The sequence below is a fragment of the Camarhynchus parvulus genome, chromosome 3 (genome assembly GCF_901933205.1).
Source record: "Camarhynchus parvulus chromosome 3, STF_HiC, whole genome shotgun sequence".
In the NCBI taxonomy this organism is placed as follows: domain Eukaryota; kingdom Metazoa; phylum Chordata; class Aves; order Passeriformes; family Thraupidae; genus Camarhynchus; species Camarhynchus parvulus.
The window spans coordinates 5,287,317-5,306,127 of NC_044573.1; the positions used below are offsets into that span (position 1 = coordinate 5,287,317).

The 18,811-nt window shown below is 42.7% G+C and overlaps 1 protein-coding gene across 1 annotated transcript in view; it reads right to left on the minus strand.

Moving 5' to 3' along the window:
* CFAP61 (cilia and flagella associated protein 61) overlaps nucleotides 1-18,811 on the minus strand; it is a 91,061-nt gene that overhangs the window by 55,960 nt on the left and 16,290 nt on the right. Inside the window, exons 9-16 of the mRNA XM_030946484.1 lie at nucleotides 16,945-17,036; nucleotides 16,430-16,608; nucleotides 13,305-13,344; nucleotides 11,957-12,096; nucleotides 8,190-8,316; nucleotides 7,793-7,870; nucleotides 6,471-6,677; nucleotides 4,502-4,636 (exon numbers count right to left, since the gene is read on the minus strand). Of these exons, the coding sequence (XP_030802344.1) occupies nucleotides 4,502-4,636; nucleotides 6,471-6,677; nucleotides 7,793-7,870; nucleotides 8,190-8,316; nucleotides 11,957-12,096; nucleotides 13,305-13,344; nucleotides 16,430-16,608; nucleotides 16,945-17,036 (998 nt within the window). The remainder of the gene's footprint in view (nucleotides 1-4,501; nucleotides 4,637-6,470; nucleotides 6,678-7,792; nucleotides 7,871-8,189; nucleotides 8,317-11,956; nucleotides 12,097-13,304; nucleotides 13,345-16,429; nucleotides 16,609-16,944; nucleotides 17,037-18,811) is intronic.

Below are 18,811 nucleotides of genomic sequence, written 5' to 3' on the forward strand. Positions count from 1 at the left end.
GAATGCAGCCATGAAATAAAAACATAATAAACCCAATAGCATGAAAAATAATAAAAGGGCAAAAACAAGGAAATAATTCAACAGATGTGTGCCATTTTTGTTCTCCATTGTGGATCAGTTATTCTTGTTAATTATATCACCTATTCTTCCCTTACATTGATAATTACATGAAGCAGATGGAGAACAGAATGCCCCCAGATGGTGAGAAAGCAAACAAGTTTATAAATTGTTTATTTATGAAGAAATAATTAAGAATTATTTCATTACCTATAGCTTTCTACTCCACCAATAATGACATGCATCATGAAGGCCAGCAGCACTTTATAAGATATTCAGGATTCTGCTGTAACCAACTGTTTTTCGTGTAACATGACTGCAGTGACTGACAGATGTGCAAACCAGAATAATAATCTAATCTGCTTTAACACTGAGGGAATTAAGAGTTTGGATCTTTGGATCTCTTGCCAGTTGGCACTCCAGCACTGGCTGCTGATCCAGAATACAAAAATTAGAGATTTCCTTTTGCACGGGCACAGCTGTACAAAGTGTTTGATCTAATGAGTAGGAGGAGCTCTGTCAGGTCTGTGCCCTGAACCCCAGCATAGCAGATGTGTGGCTGATGCAATTCTGAGCCAGGATGTGGCACCTCTGCCACACTTGCTGCTCAACAGGTATCCTAAAGTCTGGACACCTCAGGACTAGATGCAAATCAGCAACTGTGTCATTCCAGAGAGCTGCAGTGGGAGACTTAATGGGAGGCAAGCTTAACATCTCCTGCTTTGTGCCTTCTCAGACTAGTCTTACCCAATTTATCCAAATCTCTTCAGCAGATCAATGGGAGACAGAGTTTGGTAGGAATGGACACACAAAACCAGCAGCAAAATGTACTTCCAATCTCAAAGCATAAGAAGAAGTAAGGAGGAATTTACAGCCCTTTAGGAAATAGAGCCACTGCTTGGGGAGTGGCAGGGTTTCTGAGGCAAAGACGAAGCAGCACAGAGCTGTGGTTTAAGAGAATAAGTGAAAAAATGTGTGATGGCCTTAAAACCTACAGCAAAGCATTCATGAAAAAGAGGGCAAATAGGGGAGGAGCAGGGAGAGCTCCTAAGCCCTGTATTTCTCTGGAGTCAGTAATTTTAGCAATAAGCCACAACACACACCAAAAGCCTGTCTCAAACCAGAAACAAGACTGAACCAGGGGAAATGCCACAAGGGCCTGGAGAGAACAAAGGTGAGTGGAGAAGTGTAGGTAAATGGCCACACAGTTGGCTGTGGAGTTATAGGGTAAATTCCTGGAGTTTAGGAGTTCCTTTCTCCAGCTGACATCTAGCTCTGCCAGAGAGCCCATGGGAGGAAGGACCTATGCTTCCTTTAAAACCAGAAGACACAGCTTAGGCTCTGTATGAGACAGGAGGGAGCAAGCCAGGAATCCATGGGAGTGGCACTTCCCCTTTGGTGGTTTTTCCAGACACCACAGAAGAATAGAGAGAGTTGACAGAGCGACAACAAGAAAAAGTTGCCACACATTGTGCTCAGCTGACCCAGACCTGCAGAAAAAGCACCTCTCCAGCACAGATGAGATCCATGTGGATTGGCAGTGCTCAGGAATTAGTTGAGAGCAAAGCTTCTGTGGTTTAGATAGATGGTTTCTCTTCTGGCTTTGGAAGAAGGAAGCAGGAAAGAGCCTGTGCTTGCCCTGGATCTGCATCTATGAGTGAATTCCCTTTGTGCCCTAAGCAGGTTGGAATGTCCTGGAGAGACAGTGACTTATGGAGCCCCAGGGCTCCCACCTGCACTGAGATACAGAGCAACTGACAGCCCACAGACATCCACACACAAATCAGGAGCTGTGCCCCCACACAGAGCTGCTGAGCTGCTCAGCCCCAAGCTCTTACGGGGGGAAAAAGGCACTCTGCAGCTAGAAAAGGCGAGCAAGAGCTCAAAAAGGGCTGGAACAAGAGGAAGGCAGCTGAAAAAGCAACAGATGAGAGGCAGATGTTGATTTGTTGATTACTAGATATCAACAAATCAAGGGGCATCTTGTGGGTATCAAAGCAAGAATATCACCACAATTATCCCCATTACCAGCAACAGATACTCAAGCAACCAATTAGGGCAGGCAATCAATGAAAATTTTACATTTCTGAAATCAATTTGCATTTACAATCCTCATCCTGTAGTTCATGAGACAAATCCTGCCACTACTGCAGAACACTTACAGTGATAACCTGCCCTCCAGTGCATGGGAACAAAGTGGGCACAGATTCACCTCTAGAGGAGCTGCTTTCAAATGGGAGAGGGCAAAGCCCCCTTGGTTTAAACCAGCTTGGTGAGCTGGGATAGAGACATGGGATAAAGAAATGAGAAGTGGTCTCAAATGCCTGGAATCCCTGCCTGCCCAATCTAAACATCTTGCAAGATCCTGCCCTGGTCTCATTTGAAACCACCAAAACAAAGTTGATAGGAAGCATTTTCTCCTTACTCCTCTGCAGGTGCCGGCCTCAGACATCTTCCCACTAATTCCTACTCCAGACTCTTTGTCTGCCTTTCACTTTTCTCCCTCCCTTCTCCACACTTGCCTCATAACATTGTTCTCCCATGTCCTTTCCCCTCACTTCCCAGCCTGTTAGCATCTTCAAAACCAATACATGTTTCACCTTGTCTCACTGTATTTCATAAGGTGACACTTCTCAGCCTTTCTGCTCTGCAGAGCTAGCACATTTATGTCCTTGGTGAGACAGGTTGTTCTCTGCCTCACAGATTGCACCTTACTGTTTACAGTAGGTCTGAGAAGCCTTTTAATCTCTACAAAAAGGCAGAAAGATGATATTGTGCCTACACACCTCAGTTTATTTGTAACTTCACTACAGTATTGGGCAAGGTAGTGCAAGACCATTGATGGGGATCAATCTTCCTTTATGAGGCATCTGGGCAGAGAGAGGGCAAGTGCCTTGTGGCTGGCTGCAGCCCAAGGTCTAAAAGCAGCACCACCTCCTTACTCATGAGTACACTCAGTTTCCCATGGCAGCCTGCTCCTTATGTTACACAGCTTCCCAACGTAGGGTGGCCAAAGGTCGCTTCATTCACTCGACAGAAGAGTCAATTTAGCTTTACATGGTTTCAAGTTCTTGGTATTTCAGAGAAGCCAGCAGCAGCAGCAGACTAGCTTTATCCTCAAGTTACGACCCAGCACTTAGCCCCAGATGTCCATTCTGATAGAGCACAGTCTGTCAAAAATCTATAATTCATGTAGGGGCAGATGCATGGATACTTGGCTAGCCTTCAGTTGGGGTTTTTCCAGTATAACTTCTTAGCAAAAATTTCACACATTCTATTAAACAGAAATCTGAATCTGAGATTTCAAACTATTATGCCACTACCCGCAGAGAAGCTCAGAAAACCTCAGGAAGAACACAAGCAGACAAAAGATTTGCAAATTTTTCAAACACAGGATGTCTGATTTTCCAGCTTCAACAAAAATGCTAAGATGAGCTCTTTTAGGAAGAGAGCAATCACTTTAAAGGTTAAGAATAAGAAACAGTTTAAAGAAAAGCATCAGAGTTCATTCTGCAGATAAGACAAAGGCAGGGATGTGCATGTGAAGGGAAGGCTGTTGAACAAAGCCGAACCCAGACCAACAGCCTTAGCCATGTTCTGGATTTCACTTCACCAGCTGCTGCCTAATTAAGAGTTTTAGGTGCCAGAACCTACTGACTAACTGAGAAAAGGACAGCTCTAAAAATATTATATGGAAGCCCATCTCAGCCAACTGGAAGTCAGTAGACAGACATAAAGCTCACTAATTATGTTTCTCCACAAAATTACAACTACCTACCGAGAGAATCCATCACTAACTGTGTTTTTCCTAATATTTCAGCTTCACTAGCTACTCTTTTGAGGAATCACCTTCATGTCAAATTTTAGTTAGTTCAAAAATGTAAGAGAATGGGGTGCAAGTTATTTTAAAAATGAAATTTAAAGAGACTTTTCATTTAGAACCTCCAGACCGCACCAATTCTTTGCAAGTAAACCATTTGCTAGTAAAAACAACCTTTTCCTTTGCTGTTAAGTCACTTGGTGTTTTAAGGGTATCTCGTGCATGGAAGAAACCTGACTTTGGGACTGAAAAATAAAACGTACTGAAGCAATCTCTACAGAAAGAGTCAACAGCACGACATTGTCTTTTTTCCGCTTGCAGAGCACGACACCTAAATAAAGCCAGCAGGAGCAAGGGCTCAGCAGCAGGCAGAGCATTTAGAAGATGCTGGGAGGCCACGACAAAGCACTGCCATGGTGGGCAGCGGAGCGGGAAGGGCTCTGCTCCAGCGGCTGCCGCGTGTGCCGGGCGTGGCAGCGGAGCGGGATGGGGATCGGGCAGCCAGCGCGGCTGCTGTAATTAAGGAGCAGCCCGTGAGCACTGGGAGGTCAATGCCAGCCCATCTGCCAGGCCCTGCACGAGCTGGCACCGTGCCTCCCGCCTGCTGCCACTGCTGTTACCCACCTGATCCTTGGAGACTTGCTCCGATGGAGCGCTCACGCCAAGCTCTTGCAGAGGATAGACAATCTGTCGTCTCGGCCGCACGGGAGCCATGTAATGAAGGGCAGATGTCAGGGAATGAGCACAGGGATGCTGGAACTGAAAGACAGCAATCCATATTTCAGCAGAGAGAATGTCAGAGCAGTGCATCGCAGATGTCTGCTGCATGGCTTCACAAACACACAGTTCTTAGTTCTGTTGGCTAAATCTGAGACAAAAATCAGCAAATAAACAAACATACTCAGAGCAGAGAAATGAATTGCAGATAATTCCTGACACTAATGAAGATAATTATGAGAGTAATTACATTACTATCTCTGTGGGAATGACAGATAAACAAGTGGTTTGGTTTATGGGATTTTTTAGCACAAGTATTTTCCCCAGGAGGATATTTTTCTCCATAGTGATCATGAATCAGCTTGATTTGACCTCATTAAGCTGTGTTATCTGCTCACTGCTAACCTTTGCTCGCCTGGCAAGGAACAGAGATGAATTTATATAGAAATTCTATACCGACTGAAATGTCTGGTTCATCCAAGTGATAAATGTTAATAAACTGTCAGAAATTTGAAAAGAACAAAACCCAAACGCTCATCTGAACAGCCTTGATCATTAGAAATAGCTGTATCTGTCTATTACACCATGATTGCCTCTGGCATAACTGACAACATGAAAGGGAAGAAAAAAAGAGAATTACAGGAAATACAGAATTAACATTAATGCAAACTAAATTACACTCAAGTGCCATTCCATCCACAAATACTAAAAACTCGAGGTTACTATGTTGGGAACTAAGTAAAATATCACGCTTAGTACTTATTAGATAATAATATTAGATAAGCTTAAGTAACTTAGAGTAACTCGGTAGCGCAGTAGCCTGGAAACAGCCAAAACTGGAATCACTGGTAAGATTTCGCTTCTCTTCCATCCAGTGCCATAAAACTGCATTTTTGTGAGTGCCTCTTCAGAATCTGAGAGCCTAATGCTACAGAGGAACATTGGTTCCTCACAGGAACACTTAGAGCTCCACAAAAGTGCATGGGAAAACACATCCTCCTGCAAATGTACCCCAGTCTAACCTGTCAAGAGTTCCCACGTGAAAGCCAGTGGTGGTTCAAAAACACCCAAATCACCAAGAACAGAACCCATCTCTGTCACCATCTAAACACCAGGTGCCCAGTCCAGCCAGCAGCCCGAGCTGGTGGTCAGTCTCCAGGGGAAAAGTCCATCTGTCTCAAGACAGCCAGGTATGACCGAGGGATGAACTGCTCTTGGGATGCACTGTGTGTTTCCATCACAGGTGCCAGAAGCCCAGGTGATTGCTCACGACAGAGAGCAGCTTCAGACAGCTTGCAAATTTTACCTCGTGTCCCCTTTTCTGACATGAGACTGATGACAAAACACATGTGTGAGTGCTTCTGAATTATGTTCTTCTTGGAAATGGATTTTCCCCATTAGAAGTTCAGTTCTTACAGTTCCCCCATGACACCTGCAGGAACACAAGTCCCCCCTCTTCAAAAGCCAATGAGGTGCCCGGGTCCCACTGACTTTTGGTGAAACACAGTCTAGAGAACCTGAATCCCTTTGGAAGGGGTTTTTATAAGCCACCTGGATGTGTTCAGGATGATTCCCTTGCATTTACTCAGGCTGCATTACCCTTGGGCTGGGCAGGGAGCCAAGACCATTTCCACTCTCTGCTCCCACCACACTTCCTGAAGACACTGATGTACACCATGGATCAGCCCTGTTATGCAAGAGCTGTGTCCATGGGTCCAGAATATGTCAGGCAGGAAGAAAAGAAGGTACAGTTTGCTTGCTGCAGATTGACAAGAAAATCCCTGTTTGCAGTCATTCATGGAAGCAAAAAAAAAAAAATAAAGTGAGAAAATATGGCAAAATTTAATACAAGAAATACTAACCACACTCTCCTTACCTTGGTCTCCACATATTCTGGATAAATAGGGTAGTAAAGAGAAGATTTGTGACCCAAGCGAAGAATCTCCTTTAGAAAGTATTTTGCATAGTGACGAAATACAGGATTCAAGACAAAGTGGCAAAGATGTCCATGTTCCTCTTGCTGGTGGTGATTAAAATGAATGAAGTCCTCAATATTGTAATGTGATCGAATATACTCAGTATCCTGGAAAATCAGGAATTTCTGAGTCAGCAGTGATCAGCAGCTACCTTGACAGGATTTTAGCACATACCAACCAATGAGTCACCTTCTATCAATCAGGGAACTACATTTGAAAACTGAAATCAAGTGTCTTTGAGAGCTGTCCTCAATTGAAGGGCACTGACTGAACAGATTTTTCTTGAAAATCTTTTCATTGTACCAAAACCTCTCCTTGCAGCTTGCCCTTATTTACAAGGAATGCACATCCAACCCTTACCCCACAATGCCTGATACAAGTTAACAGACATCCAAGCTGGGAAAGAAAAAAAATAACTGTTTTCTTGCATTCAAGGCACGGAAGCCCAGGCTGTGCCTCTCACCAAACTCCAGCTGAAAACAGGAATTCCACAGGGCGGAGCTGTGTAAGAAATGCCCTCTGACAAGTCTTCCCTGTTGAAGTGATAAGCTGATATTTTTGCAGATTTATTCACTCAATCTATCCTCGTAATATAATCAAGAGAATTACTCTCAGAAACAGGAGTGGCTGTTCTATTGTAAAAACAAAGCATTAGAACTGCTGAACAACCTAAAATCCACCTTTCCAGTCCTAGCAGAATGCCACAAAAGTAAGACTTAGAGAATGTTTACTATCCAATAATAATGTGCAATGTCTTTTTTTACTCCATCAGGGAATATGCTTTTGTTTTCAAGTACATGATTCACAATCACTTAAAACTCTACTGTTGGACGAAAAAGTTATGAAAGCAAATCTGGAAGAATTACTGCTCTTTGCAGGATTTGTGGCAAAGCTGCTTATTGATTTGAAAAGTAGAAAGGAAAGAGGTGATTAAACACATATTTAGAGGCAGAATGGCTTTGTGCTGAAGTACAAAAAAGCACAGGAGGAAAACTCAGGACATAGCAGCAGCATCTTGAAAGTAACAGGATCTTTTTTTTCCATCTGTGTGTCAATCATTATCTACGAGCAGAGAAGTAATACAGTGGGCATAGGCTAGACAGCTTCTACAAGCAGCATTTTTACAGACCTTGTTAGGCACAAGTACAGTGCCAAGCACAAAACTCAGCCTTACTGTGAGCACCAAGCACCACAGAGCTCATGGAACACAAACTGAATTTACCATTTCATCCCTAGTGACAGCAACACCAACGACTTGATCCAGAACTTTGGCTACAAAAGCCTCTACTGGCATCCCATCCTGCAAGATAAAGGCAACAGATGCACATTTCCAGTTTCAGTAGAATCTCTGATGGTAACTGTGTATTCCACCACAGAATCCCAGTTAAAACGCTCTCCTCCCAGTGCAGCTCCCAGGCACCATCCCAGTTTAACCAGCCTGCTTCCCAAGAGGGCCCTGTTTGAGCCAGGTGTGTGTGGCTGGACCCTGGACCACACAGACCTTTCCTCACTGACACTTTAGTTTGGGTACAGCTGCTGCAGGAGTGCTGCAAGCTCAGCCACTGCTTCAGTGCTGATCTTAGGACAGAATTGAGCACATATCACCAACAAATACTCACTGGATCCTTGCGAGTCTCAGTGAACATCTTTGAGTCATTCCACATATTTTCATTCAAGCTAAGAGTTTCAATGAGCATTTTGACACCCTGTAGGTCACTGGTTGCTGCTTTCCTTACATTAAATGACCTAAAAAAAGGACAAAAACCCCCTAAAGTTGACTCTGTCACAAACTAAGGACAACTTCCAAGCTTAGGACAACACCCCTTCCCAAGTACCAACAACACCATTCAGAAATCGTAACTGATTGCTAAATGACACTTGTTCCAAAGGCAGATATGAACTTATTGCATGTAATAGAAAAAAAATCAGAGCACCTACTTGAGACAACTCCAGAATCCTGCTTTATCTACTATTAAACACTCAGCCCAATCTATAACCCAAGGTACCACCTGTCTTCAAGTAAGTAAAAGTCAGCAATAAAGGGAGTCAAAGAACCATAAAATGAATGTGGAATCTGTAGCTGAACATTGTGGCACATGGGGAATAGAGCTAGATTAAAACAGGGAAAGGCAAGAAAAAATGAGAAAAAGGACAGAGGAAAATAAAACTGAGCCAGCTGTCATAGTACAAAGCAAAGCAGGAACATAATTTCTCTGAGAACAAAATCACTAATTTTTGTGTTAGGCCTTGGTGCCTCAAGCAGTAACACATGAGGAGAAACTTACATGATTGCAACACCTCTGCTAAGTGTGGAGTGCCAGTTTGCAATGACACAGTAGTGAGCTGGTACCAGAATGCCTGTGCCACACATGGAACACCTCACCCACAGACAACAGTAACCTGGCTCTTAGCTCATTAACAGACTGTTAGCAAACATCTCCCCACCTAGTAATTAGGAAGAAAATTCACCTCACACTGACAGTCTGCAACAGCTGAGGAGCTCTTCCAGTGTCTGTCAAAGGCAGCAACCCCTTCCTAGATACACACAGCTCGTGCAACCCACACTTGTGGAGTGCTGTTCAAGAAACTGAACTAGAGCTTCAGTTCCAAGAAATAAGTTCCTTCACCCACAGATAAAAAGTTGAGATTCACATAGTATAATCTTTTTATTCCTGTTCTTCTGGCTTTCCATTTAAAAGTGGATGTGCTATTCTTCAGCCTCAGTCACACTGAGAGGCGTCTTGTGGAATACAAGCTTAATGAATAGCACTGGTACCTTAAAAAAACCAAGATTCTGGTATGTTATGAGAAATTTCACAGCTGAATTCACTGTCCATTTTTGAGTGCTTAAAAGCACACATTTGGTTACTAAATTACAAACTAATCCTGACCTAAGCGAGTATCAGCTGAGTCTCCACAGCTTCTCATACATTTCCACTGTTGATTCCAAGACCCAACAGTGCTGAGAGCTGCAGCTCACTCTTGTGAAAACTGCATATTATATGGCTCTAAGCAGATATTTACTATATGTATTATGTTGTATTGATTAGTAGTGTGGTATTAACATTTTAATAGTATGGTAAATGTAGTTTTGTTAAAATGTAACTTTTGTAGTTAGACTAGAAACTATGTACGTGGGATATTTTTTTAAAGAAAGGAGTGAGGTACTCACACTGAGATACCAGCCATAGGACACCTAAATCTTTCAGAGAAAAAGAATTTATTGCTCCATTATCAGAAGAAATGAAATTCTTCCTGCTTCGCTCAGCCTTGAAGATGCCATCAAGATTCAGAAGAAGCTGACACTGACCAGACAGAATCCTTTGTTTGAATGGAATTTATGCATCATAAATGAGATTGCTTTTAAAAGTTAATCCACTGTTAACGTGGGTCCTTTTTCAGGCTTATTTTGCCCAGAAAAAGGTACCTGGACCATCCGTAACTCTCTGTTTTTATTGTCTCATATTGTCCTAACCACAAATGTTCAAATTTTTATTACTCTAATTATATTATTATTTTTATAACCATTTTATTACTGTTAAACTTTTACACTCTGCAGCCTGAGTGTGCCCTCCCCTCCCACTGCTGCCCAGCCTGGCCCACACCAGCTTTGCCCCAGGGAAAGCAGCTGTGCCCTACAGGGAGCTGCACCTAGAGCGTGACAAAAACAGAACGTGAAAAGTTGAAACTGCCTTTTTTTAAATAAGCAGATCCACCAGCTCCACTGGGATTATGGAACAAGAGGAAGGACTATCCAAGGTCTGTACTCGTTTTTCTCCCAGCAATGAATTAACTCATTCTAGATTCTCAAGTCCTTTGACTGCTCAGAGACAAGGACACTATTATTATTATGCCTTTTAGTGAAAATTGAGGGAAAGTACCCATTAAGAACCTCAGCCTATGCCTTGTCATCTGTTATTTTTTTTCTCCTTCAGTGTTAAGTAGCAGACTCACAGTTCCATTTGCTGCACTCTTGCTTTTTGTGTACTTAACACTTTTCCTTATTCCTTTTTACTACCTGTACTAATCAAGAGTTCATTTTGTGCCTGTGCCTCTTCTGACTTTGCCCTTTCACATCCTCATATTCCCCTCTTCTTACCCCACTTTTCTTTTAGTCCATTTTCTGTGACTTCCTTTTCACTCACATGCTTTTGAAAGCCATAGGTGCAAGTACAATGTGTTGATCTTTCACTTTCACAGATTTTGGTTATTTCCAAGAGGGTATCTGCTGTTGCACCCTGTGGGTTTTGTTCTGCAGAAACTTTCCAAAAGATTACTCTGGTTTCTCCCAAAGCTTTTTTGATCCTAAACCTCAATAGGCAGCTACTTTCCCCTACTTTCCTGCAAAGCTGCAGGAGGATTTGGAAAATGCTACTGATGACCCTATTTTGTTTTCATGAAAGGACTGGTGTCATTTGGAATATGCACAAAGTAATCAGGATGGCAACTTTTTTTTAAAGAGCCTTGATAACAACTTGAATTTTGCCCAAAATTGCAAGAGGACATATGACTCCCAGCCCTACTGGTGGATTACTGAGCAGCTGGGCCTGAGATTATCAGAAATTACTCCAGCAGCTCTCTCTCCAGCCAGCTGGATTTTTATTCAGGACCCAGAAGGAGAAGTTTCATCCCACAGGGCAAAAAGCTTCTGCCTCAGTCCAAGAGTAGCTGGCCAACTCCTGCATGAAGTATTTGTGTACCACCAGAGGTGATTAGGTACACAATTAAATCCAGAAGTGCTTTGCTAAAAACACACAGTATTTAGGTACATTAGGACCAAAACCAAAAAAAGAAAATCTCTAACTATACCACAATTTAAGCTTGGTGTTTGGACCAGAATAGGCTTGATATACAAGCAAAGCTTTGGAAAACTCATTCCACATAACAGAAATCACAGCAAGAAAGGTTTGGTGTTGCAGTTCACTGATATCTCAGCCTACAGAAGCTTTCAGAGGATCACAGAAATTGAAGGCATGAAACAAATTATTCAACACCAAAAGTAAAAGAAATTATATAGAACAGATACTCAACAGTGTTCCTGCTGTGATCTGCATGTCCCAGAAACACATAATTACAGTTCTCTTAAGAAAGCTACAGCATATTTCCAACAATTAAACCTACACCAGGCTATCAGGTGCCAGTGTCACACAGCCTGACCCACATCCCCAAGGCCAAACACAGCACCACGCTTCTCTGCTGCCCTTGGCCCACAACCAGGGAACTCAGAGCCACTGGTTTATACCAATGTCCATCTTCCCTACCTTAGTACTGTATACACAAATCCCAAATGAATCCTCTCACTGTGCTTGGGTTTTACTGAGAGGACGCTCCCTACAAATGCTGGCAGGGGTGTCCCACAGCAGGGCTGTCCCACGGCATGACTCACGTGAGCAATCCTGCCCTGTGGAACACGTACAGCTCCCGACCCAGCCTGGATGGGCAGGAAGGGACGGCCCGAACAAAGCTCCGGATCAGCGGGAACTCGGGGACATGATGTGGCACCAGGATGACACACAAGTCTCTGTCCTGAAAGACATTGGCAGGCAATAAAAGTGTTCTCTAAGCTTTATCCAAAGCCCTCTGAGGGGACAGACAGCCCTGAATGCAGGCTTTACACTGCACACCACCAAACACTGCTCTGTCTGGGCAGCACCAAGGAACTGACGGCTCAGAAATGGCTTCACTTTAAGCAAACTATGGGATGAACCTCCCTTACTACATCTGGTGATTCCATTGTGACATTTTATTTCGAAGACTGACATTGTTGGATGGATAAATTACATAAATTTGAAATGCTTTCTGGGTCAGCTCTCTCTAGGAACTCTTTGGTGGTAAGCAGTGTTTCTGAGTGTGTTGCTTCTTAGGGCCAAGACAGTGTCTCTGGCACCCAGGGCCTGTCTCTAAGGCACACTGCCATGCAGTTCCTTGTTACATGACTTTACAACACTGGTGTGCATTAAGAAAGTCTCAGAAAGAAGCCTTTGTTACCTCAGACAGAGTGATCACACAGGGCATGAGTGGGAAATAGCTACTGCACTGTGAACCCACAGTGCCACTGTTCAGTCTGTAGGTAAATATTATTAATTCCCTTAATACCATTGTTTTATAGGCTTTAACTCCATCTCCTTTAATAAATTGTGCTGATTCTGTTTTTAATGCAAGTGCAGTCTGGATCTGTACGTGGTTTTAAAGGAGTTTGAAGCATTTCTTTTTCTAAATCTGCATCTTAGAGATGTCCCTATGGAACATAAAGTGGGGAGACTATTTACAAAGGCACATAGTGGCAGGGAAATGCCTTCACACTGACAGAGAACAGGTTTCGATTACATGGTACAGAAAAATTCTTCCCTGCGAGTGTGAGGAGGCCCTGGCACAGGTTGCCCAGAGAAGCTGTGGCTGCTCCATTACTGGAAGTGTCCAAGGCCAGGCTGACACAGCTTGGAAGAATCTGGTCTAGTGGAAGGTGTCCTGCCTAAGCCAGGGGTGGAACTGGATGATCTTTACGCTCCTTTCCAACCCAAACCATTCCAAGATTCTAGGATAAACAGAGGACTTAGGTATGCATTCCACAAAGTCCAGAAGCAGCCAAGGAGGGGAGTAGCTCAGCCCAGGGTAACCAGGCCCAGCACACTCATGTGGGGCAGACTCACTGGAGCAGTAGACCCCCATCCCCTGGCTGCCAGCTGCACTGCTGTCCCACCACACAAAATCATTCCAACTTGTGTTATACTCACCGGGAAAACGTTGAAAGCATACTGCAAAAAATCCAGTGACCTACAACAAGAGCAAATATAGCACATATCAGAATGATCTGATACACCGTGATACTGACATCCCTGCAAGTGTTGGAGCATTTATTCAGAGCTGATCAGACAATCCCAACAGATCATCAATAATCAACTGCTGGTGTTGCATGCTGCACAGCAATTTCTGACTCCTAGTACTGAAAGCATTATTAACAAGAATAACCAGGATGTTTGACATACTACATGAGGCTCCTCCCTAAAAGGGTGGGGGGAGGAGCTAACAAAACATTGGCTCTCATGTTGTTGACTCCAGCCTCTTCAGAAGCCATTCCTGGACTATCACAGCAGCATTAGTATATAGCAAATATTACTTCAGGTTACAAACAGTTGTTGCTATGTTCTATAGTATTTTCAGCCAGCACCAAGGGCTCTGTGACTTTGCACTCAGGAAAACCTGCCTGATGTGCTCTGACAGACTAACAGGAACATCAATACTTAGAATTGTTTTTAAACGCTTCTTTTCATTTCTCACCCACTGACTTAGAGCTGTCCCAGTCTCTTTTCCATGGTGACAGCAAATTGTGACATTTCAGTTTAAAAAGACTTGAGAAATCTCACCAAAGCCCTGCTGTTTCTCCCATGTCTAAGGCTATCAAAGAGCTCCAAACCCAGTTATGCTGAAGTTTCATAAAACGCTTTTCCACCACACAAGATGTATATTTTGAAGAAATTCATACAGATATATGTTACCTTATAAATACTGATAAATCTTCTCCTTTCAGAACTGTTATTAAGCTCCCTTTAATTACTTCTTTCATAACATTACTTAAAAGAGAAATAATTTCTAATTGCAATATCTATGCCTGAATGTAAACTTAAAGCTGCAAGTACAGATCAGGATTTGGGCATTATATATTCACATCACCTATATAATACATAACTAAGACTAGTTAACAGAATAGCTAATCAGAGCAAAACAAAATGCCATTGCAACTGTACTGGACTGTAATTTTCTCTCTGGTATCCAGGATCTTGTTGGCAGCAAGGACCACAAGAATTGAGGTGGGAGGTTTTTCAGGGGGCTTAGAAAAGTTTCAAATATTAGCAGATAAGCCAGTAGGTTCAGTTCCTTCCCATTTCACTCTTAATGCACTAACCAGCCACATAACAGTTCTGGGTTTAGGAGATGGAAACATTTAGCAGCTTTAGTGGGTAACAACTCCCAAAGAGCAAACTTCCCTCAGGGCTAAGATGGAATCACACACTCCAAGCCAACTGCTATTTCTGGGTCCATGCTGTGCAAGGCCAGCAGGAATTCCCTCAGGACAAGATTCCAGGAGGCAGCCAGCATCACCTTGTGCCCTCCTTTACATATATTTGCTTTGCTAATATTTCTTCTACAGGCAGGTGGACCAAGCAAAGGCAAGTCAGAGAAGCGTACAAGCAAAATGTTTGAAAACACCAAGACCTACAGATTCCTCAGCTCTGCATGAGGTAATCTTAGGAAAAGTCTTCAGACAGGAATGCTGTCTCCTCCTGATACCCATCTTGGAATCCATACTGCTCTACAGATGTCTCCAGGTAAAAAAAAAACTGGGAGCACAGCATTGAAGGATAAATGCAGTGAGAAATGTCTTGGACAGAAACAGCAAACAGAGCACAGAGCTCAGGAGGCAAGAAACAGACAGATCCTTAGGACAGGAAGCTATGAGCAGAGAACGCAAGAAGCCTACAGTGAGATTATTTACTGACAAATCTCTTGCAAAGCTCTGAACTGCCGTTTCAGTGTAATGGAATCATTCCAGAGCAAGCCCCTTGCCTCAGTAATATTTCAATATAAAGCTTTCTTATTCTGCAGTAAGTATCTTGCTTGAAGTTTTACACTAGAGTGTCCCTCAATTAACTGTTCTGGCACAGTCTCTCAGCAGTGCATCACACAGTTCTTATCACACATTAGTTGGTCAATGTTTCTAAGTACAACACAGATCTTCTACGTTGACTTCCTGCACTTCACTAATTAAACTAGTTCTTAACAAACTTGAGCTCTGGTACTGGGTATATCACTTTGGAAATGTGTACACAAAAGGCAATGTCTTGCCTTTCGCTGTGTTTTTGGTAACTTTGTATATTTGCATTTGCAGCAGATTCAGTGTTTGATCCCCTTGGGTAGGTGCCCTGCTTAATCAAGAAACTGCTCAATAAATAGAACCAGTTTTCAAGGAATTCTCATTTTTCTTCTCAGTGAAGTTTACTCTTACATGTCTTTTAAGCCAGAGTTCAAAGGCTACTACTCACCAATGACTGAGCAGACAGATGCTGTACTACACATGTTCAACTCCTCTATCAAGCCCTTATCCTGATGCCTGCTGTCTGCAGACATGACATGGATTTGAAAGCATGGAAGATCCTGGGTGTGCTCAGCTGCTTCATCTATCCTGTATTTTCCTTTCTACCATCACGTTGAAGAGTGATGGTAGAAAGCAAAATACAGGATAGATGTATCTCTACTCCTGGAGAAGTTTCTGCTGGTGTGGTTGAACATATTCATGTGTGGAGAGAAATTTTAGGAAAAAAAGTCTAAACCCTATTTATAGCCCTATTCTAATCCACCAGGATCTAAGTGTGAGCTCAGGAGCAGCAATCATGTTAAGAGAAAATCCCTTTATCTCCCCCAGCTGTAGAGAATTCTAGAAAACAGAATCATTTCTTTCAGTTTAGAATGGGAACATTTACCTGCAGAGCTAAAAACAGCTTTATTGCCCCATGCAATGAGATGAGAACTACTGTAACATGTAGCTCTTCTTGCAGCTAGCCAGCTTCAGAATGAGTGTCTCCATTGAAGGAAACATCAGCCTTTTTCCACAACCTCAACTCACATTTTTTCCAACAAAAAAAAAATTTTTCACGTTTTGCCCCCATAGACCTGTCAAAGCTAGGAAGTTACAAGTGGAGGTCAAAACATTATTACTGAAGATAAAAGAAGCAGATAAGAAAGAGGTCACAAAAAATCCTATCTAACCACAGCAGATGCTGTCACTTTCTGATTTGTCCTGAAAACATAACCTTGAAAATGGTTATTAATGGGAAAGCAGTGACTCTTCCTCCATACTTACCTACTTTCATACTCCTCATCGATACAAAACAGACGGATACTGAAAACATTTGAAGCTCCTCCGTTCACAGGATGCAAATCCCCCTCCTCCAGCAGAGGTGCTGCTGAGCCTTTAGAGCCCACGTCGATGACATTACCTACCGGCGGTTCAGTCTGGGAAACGGTCACAGCTCCACCTTTCTGCAACAGTAACAGACAAGGGCTCCCTTACAACACCTCACAAAGTGTTTTATCAGTTAAGCCCCAACCTTCCTCTCCTCTCCATGACCCTTTCTTCCCACTCTGATGGCTGCTCATGGGGAACTGGATGGGTAAACTCACTCTGACCCCCTCCCTCCAGACCCCAGCCAGAACAGCTTCTGACCTGTGCCCCAGAGCAGAGGCACACGTGGGCCAGAGCAGGAGGGAAATTCAGCAGCATTTGCTTGTCCTCATCTCTGGCAGCCTTGCTCTGTATCAGTTCTGAGAGCCAGCAGCACTGCTGGGTGTGTGCACAGCAGCACTGTGCAGCATTACCTGCACAGCTGCATCTGCACCAGGAACACGTTCCAAGTTTTGAGAAGAAACAGGCTCCGGCTTTTGACTTGTTTGGTTGCTTTCACCTTCATCTGAATAAAGTAAAAGAGAAAGTGCACAAGATTTAATAATGTGAGCTTGACTCTCAAAATCACAGCAATAGCTGGAGTGGGCCAGGCTACTTCTATCAAAAGGTTTCATTTTACCAACTGTTCAAGCAGACCCTCCTACAATTACTTGGCTAGAGCTTCATTAGACCATTTGATTTCAAAGCAAAAAACAAAAAAACCACATCAAAATCCAAGGAATTGGTTGTAAAATAAGACCTGAACAAGACAGTTTGGAAGCAATTCCTAACTTGTGTATACCCCTGTGTCAAATCTGTGCCCTATCTGAACTGAAAGACAGGAGCCAGTGTATTGACTGATATCTTAAACCCCATGTGTTGCTAACTTGCTTTAGACAAACAAGGGCTCTTCATTCTCAGATTAGTTCTCCTAAAATAATTGAAATTCAGGTTAAATCCCAGTCAGACCAGAGCTCTTACTGGCACAGTAAGAGACAAGAAATAGGTATCATAATTCCTTTATAAGTTTTACACAATAAACTCTTGAGGTGTAGATGTTGCTGCTGAAGAAAACTCATCCAGCAAGGACACCCTTGCATTTGGAAAATCCAGTAACATTAAGGAAATAAATGTTTCTGAGCTCCAAGAAGAACACAAAATAAGCTTCAGAAAACAACAGAAATCATCCCTTCTCCCTCCAAACTTTACCTTGGGACACCCACATAAGCTACGTTCATAGACAGAAGCATTTCTTCACACAGTAATGGGCACTTTTAAAAAAATACCTCAAAGGTTTAAAATAAGCAATTAGAAAAAAAAAAATAGCCAGAAGCAATTAGAAAAAAAAAATCTTGTCTCAAAATCTGTTTCTCAGTCAATAAAAGAGTGCAGATGCAACATGCAGGGCAAGGAGAAATGAGGGGGTTAGGAATCATGGATTCTCTGGGGGTATCACAGATGTGAGCCTTCACAGAAATGATCAAATGTCGTCTTGATTAACCAGCTCCATTTCTCATTACCAACAGCCTTGCAGGTGTCAGAAGTTAATTAATACAAGTCTCTTGTTGTCATGTAAATATTGATATGTTGTTTCTGACTCTATACTAAAATGCAAATCCTTAATGGCTCCACCATCCACTCCTGTCAGACGTGGCTGCGTTGCTGTTTACAGTACATGCTGTACACGAGTGATGTGAAGAACTGCAATACTATCACTAAATCAAGTAAAGACCACAAACAAAGAAAATTAAAATAATTCTGTGATTGCTGGGTTCTTAGCTGAGGTACAGTCATCAGGATCAAGAAGCCAGTTCACCATGAGGCCTGATGAAAAGCCCTTGAATCATTCCCACTGCATCATGTTTTCTAGCAACTAATTCATGACACCATATAGAGTAACAACCAAATTACTGTAATTACCCTGAAACCTAAGTGGCATATCAGTACAGACTGTTGTATACTCTTTCATTATTATTCAGCATTACATTTTGAAAGGAAAAAAATATCAACCTGCGGTCTCTACTTAAAGCTAAAGAGCTTGAAAAAATAACCTTTTTATATGTAGGAACATAAAATTACGAAGGAATGCAGCTTACATTTTAAAATTTCCAGCCTTCAGATTCCATAAAGCCAAATCCAGATCTTCTATTGATGTCAGGCCACTGAACCTGCTCTGCCCTCACAGCAGGACACCATCCAGCAGCAAGTTCTCAACACAGCCACTAAAGCAGCCTTCATGGAATGGGCAAGGCTTTGCAACATCCACAAATGCAAACTACATGGGACTAACACTGCAACAGA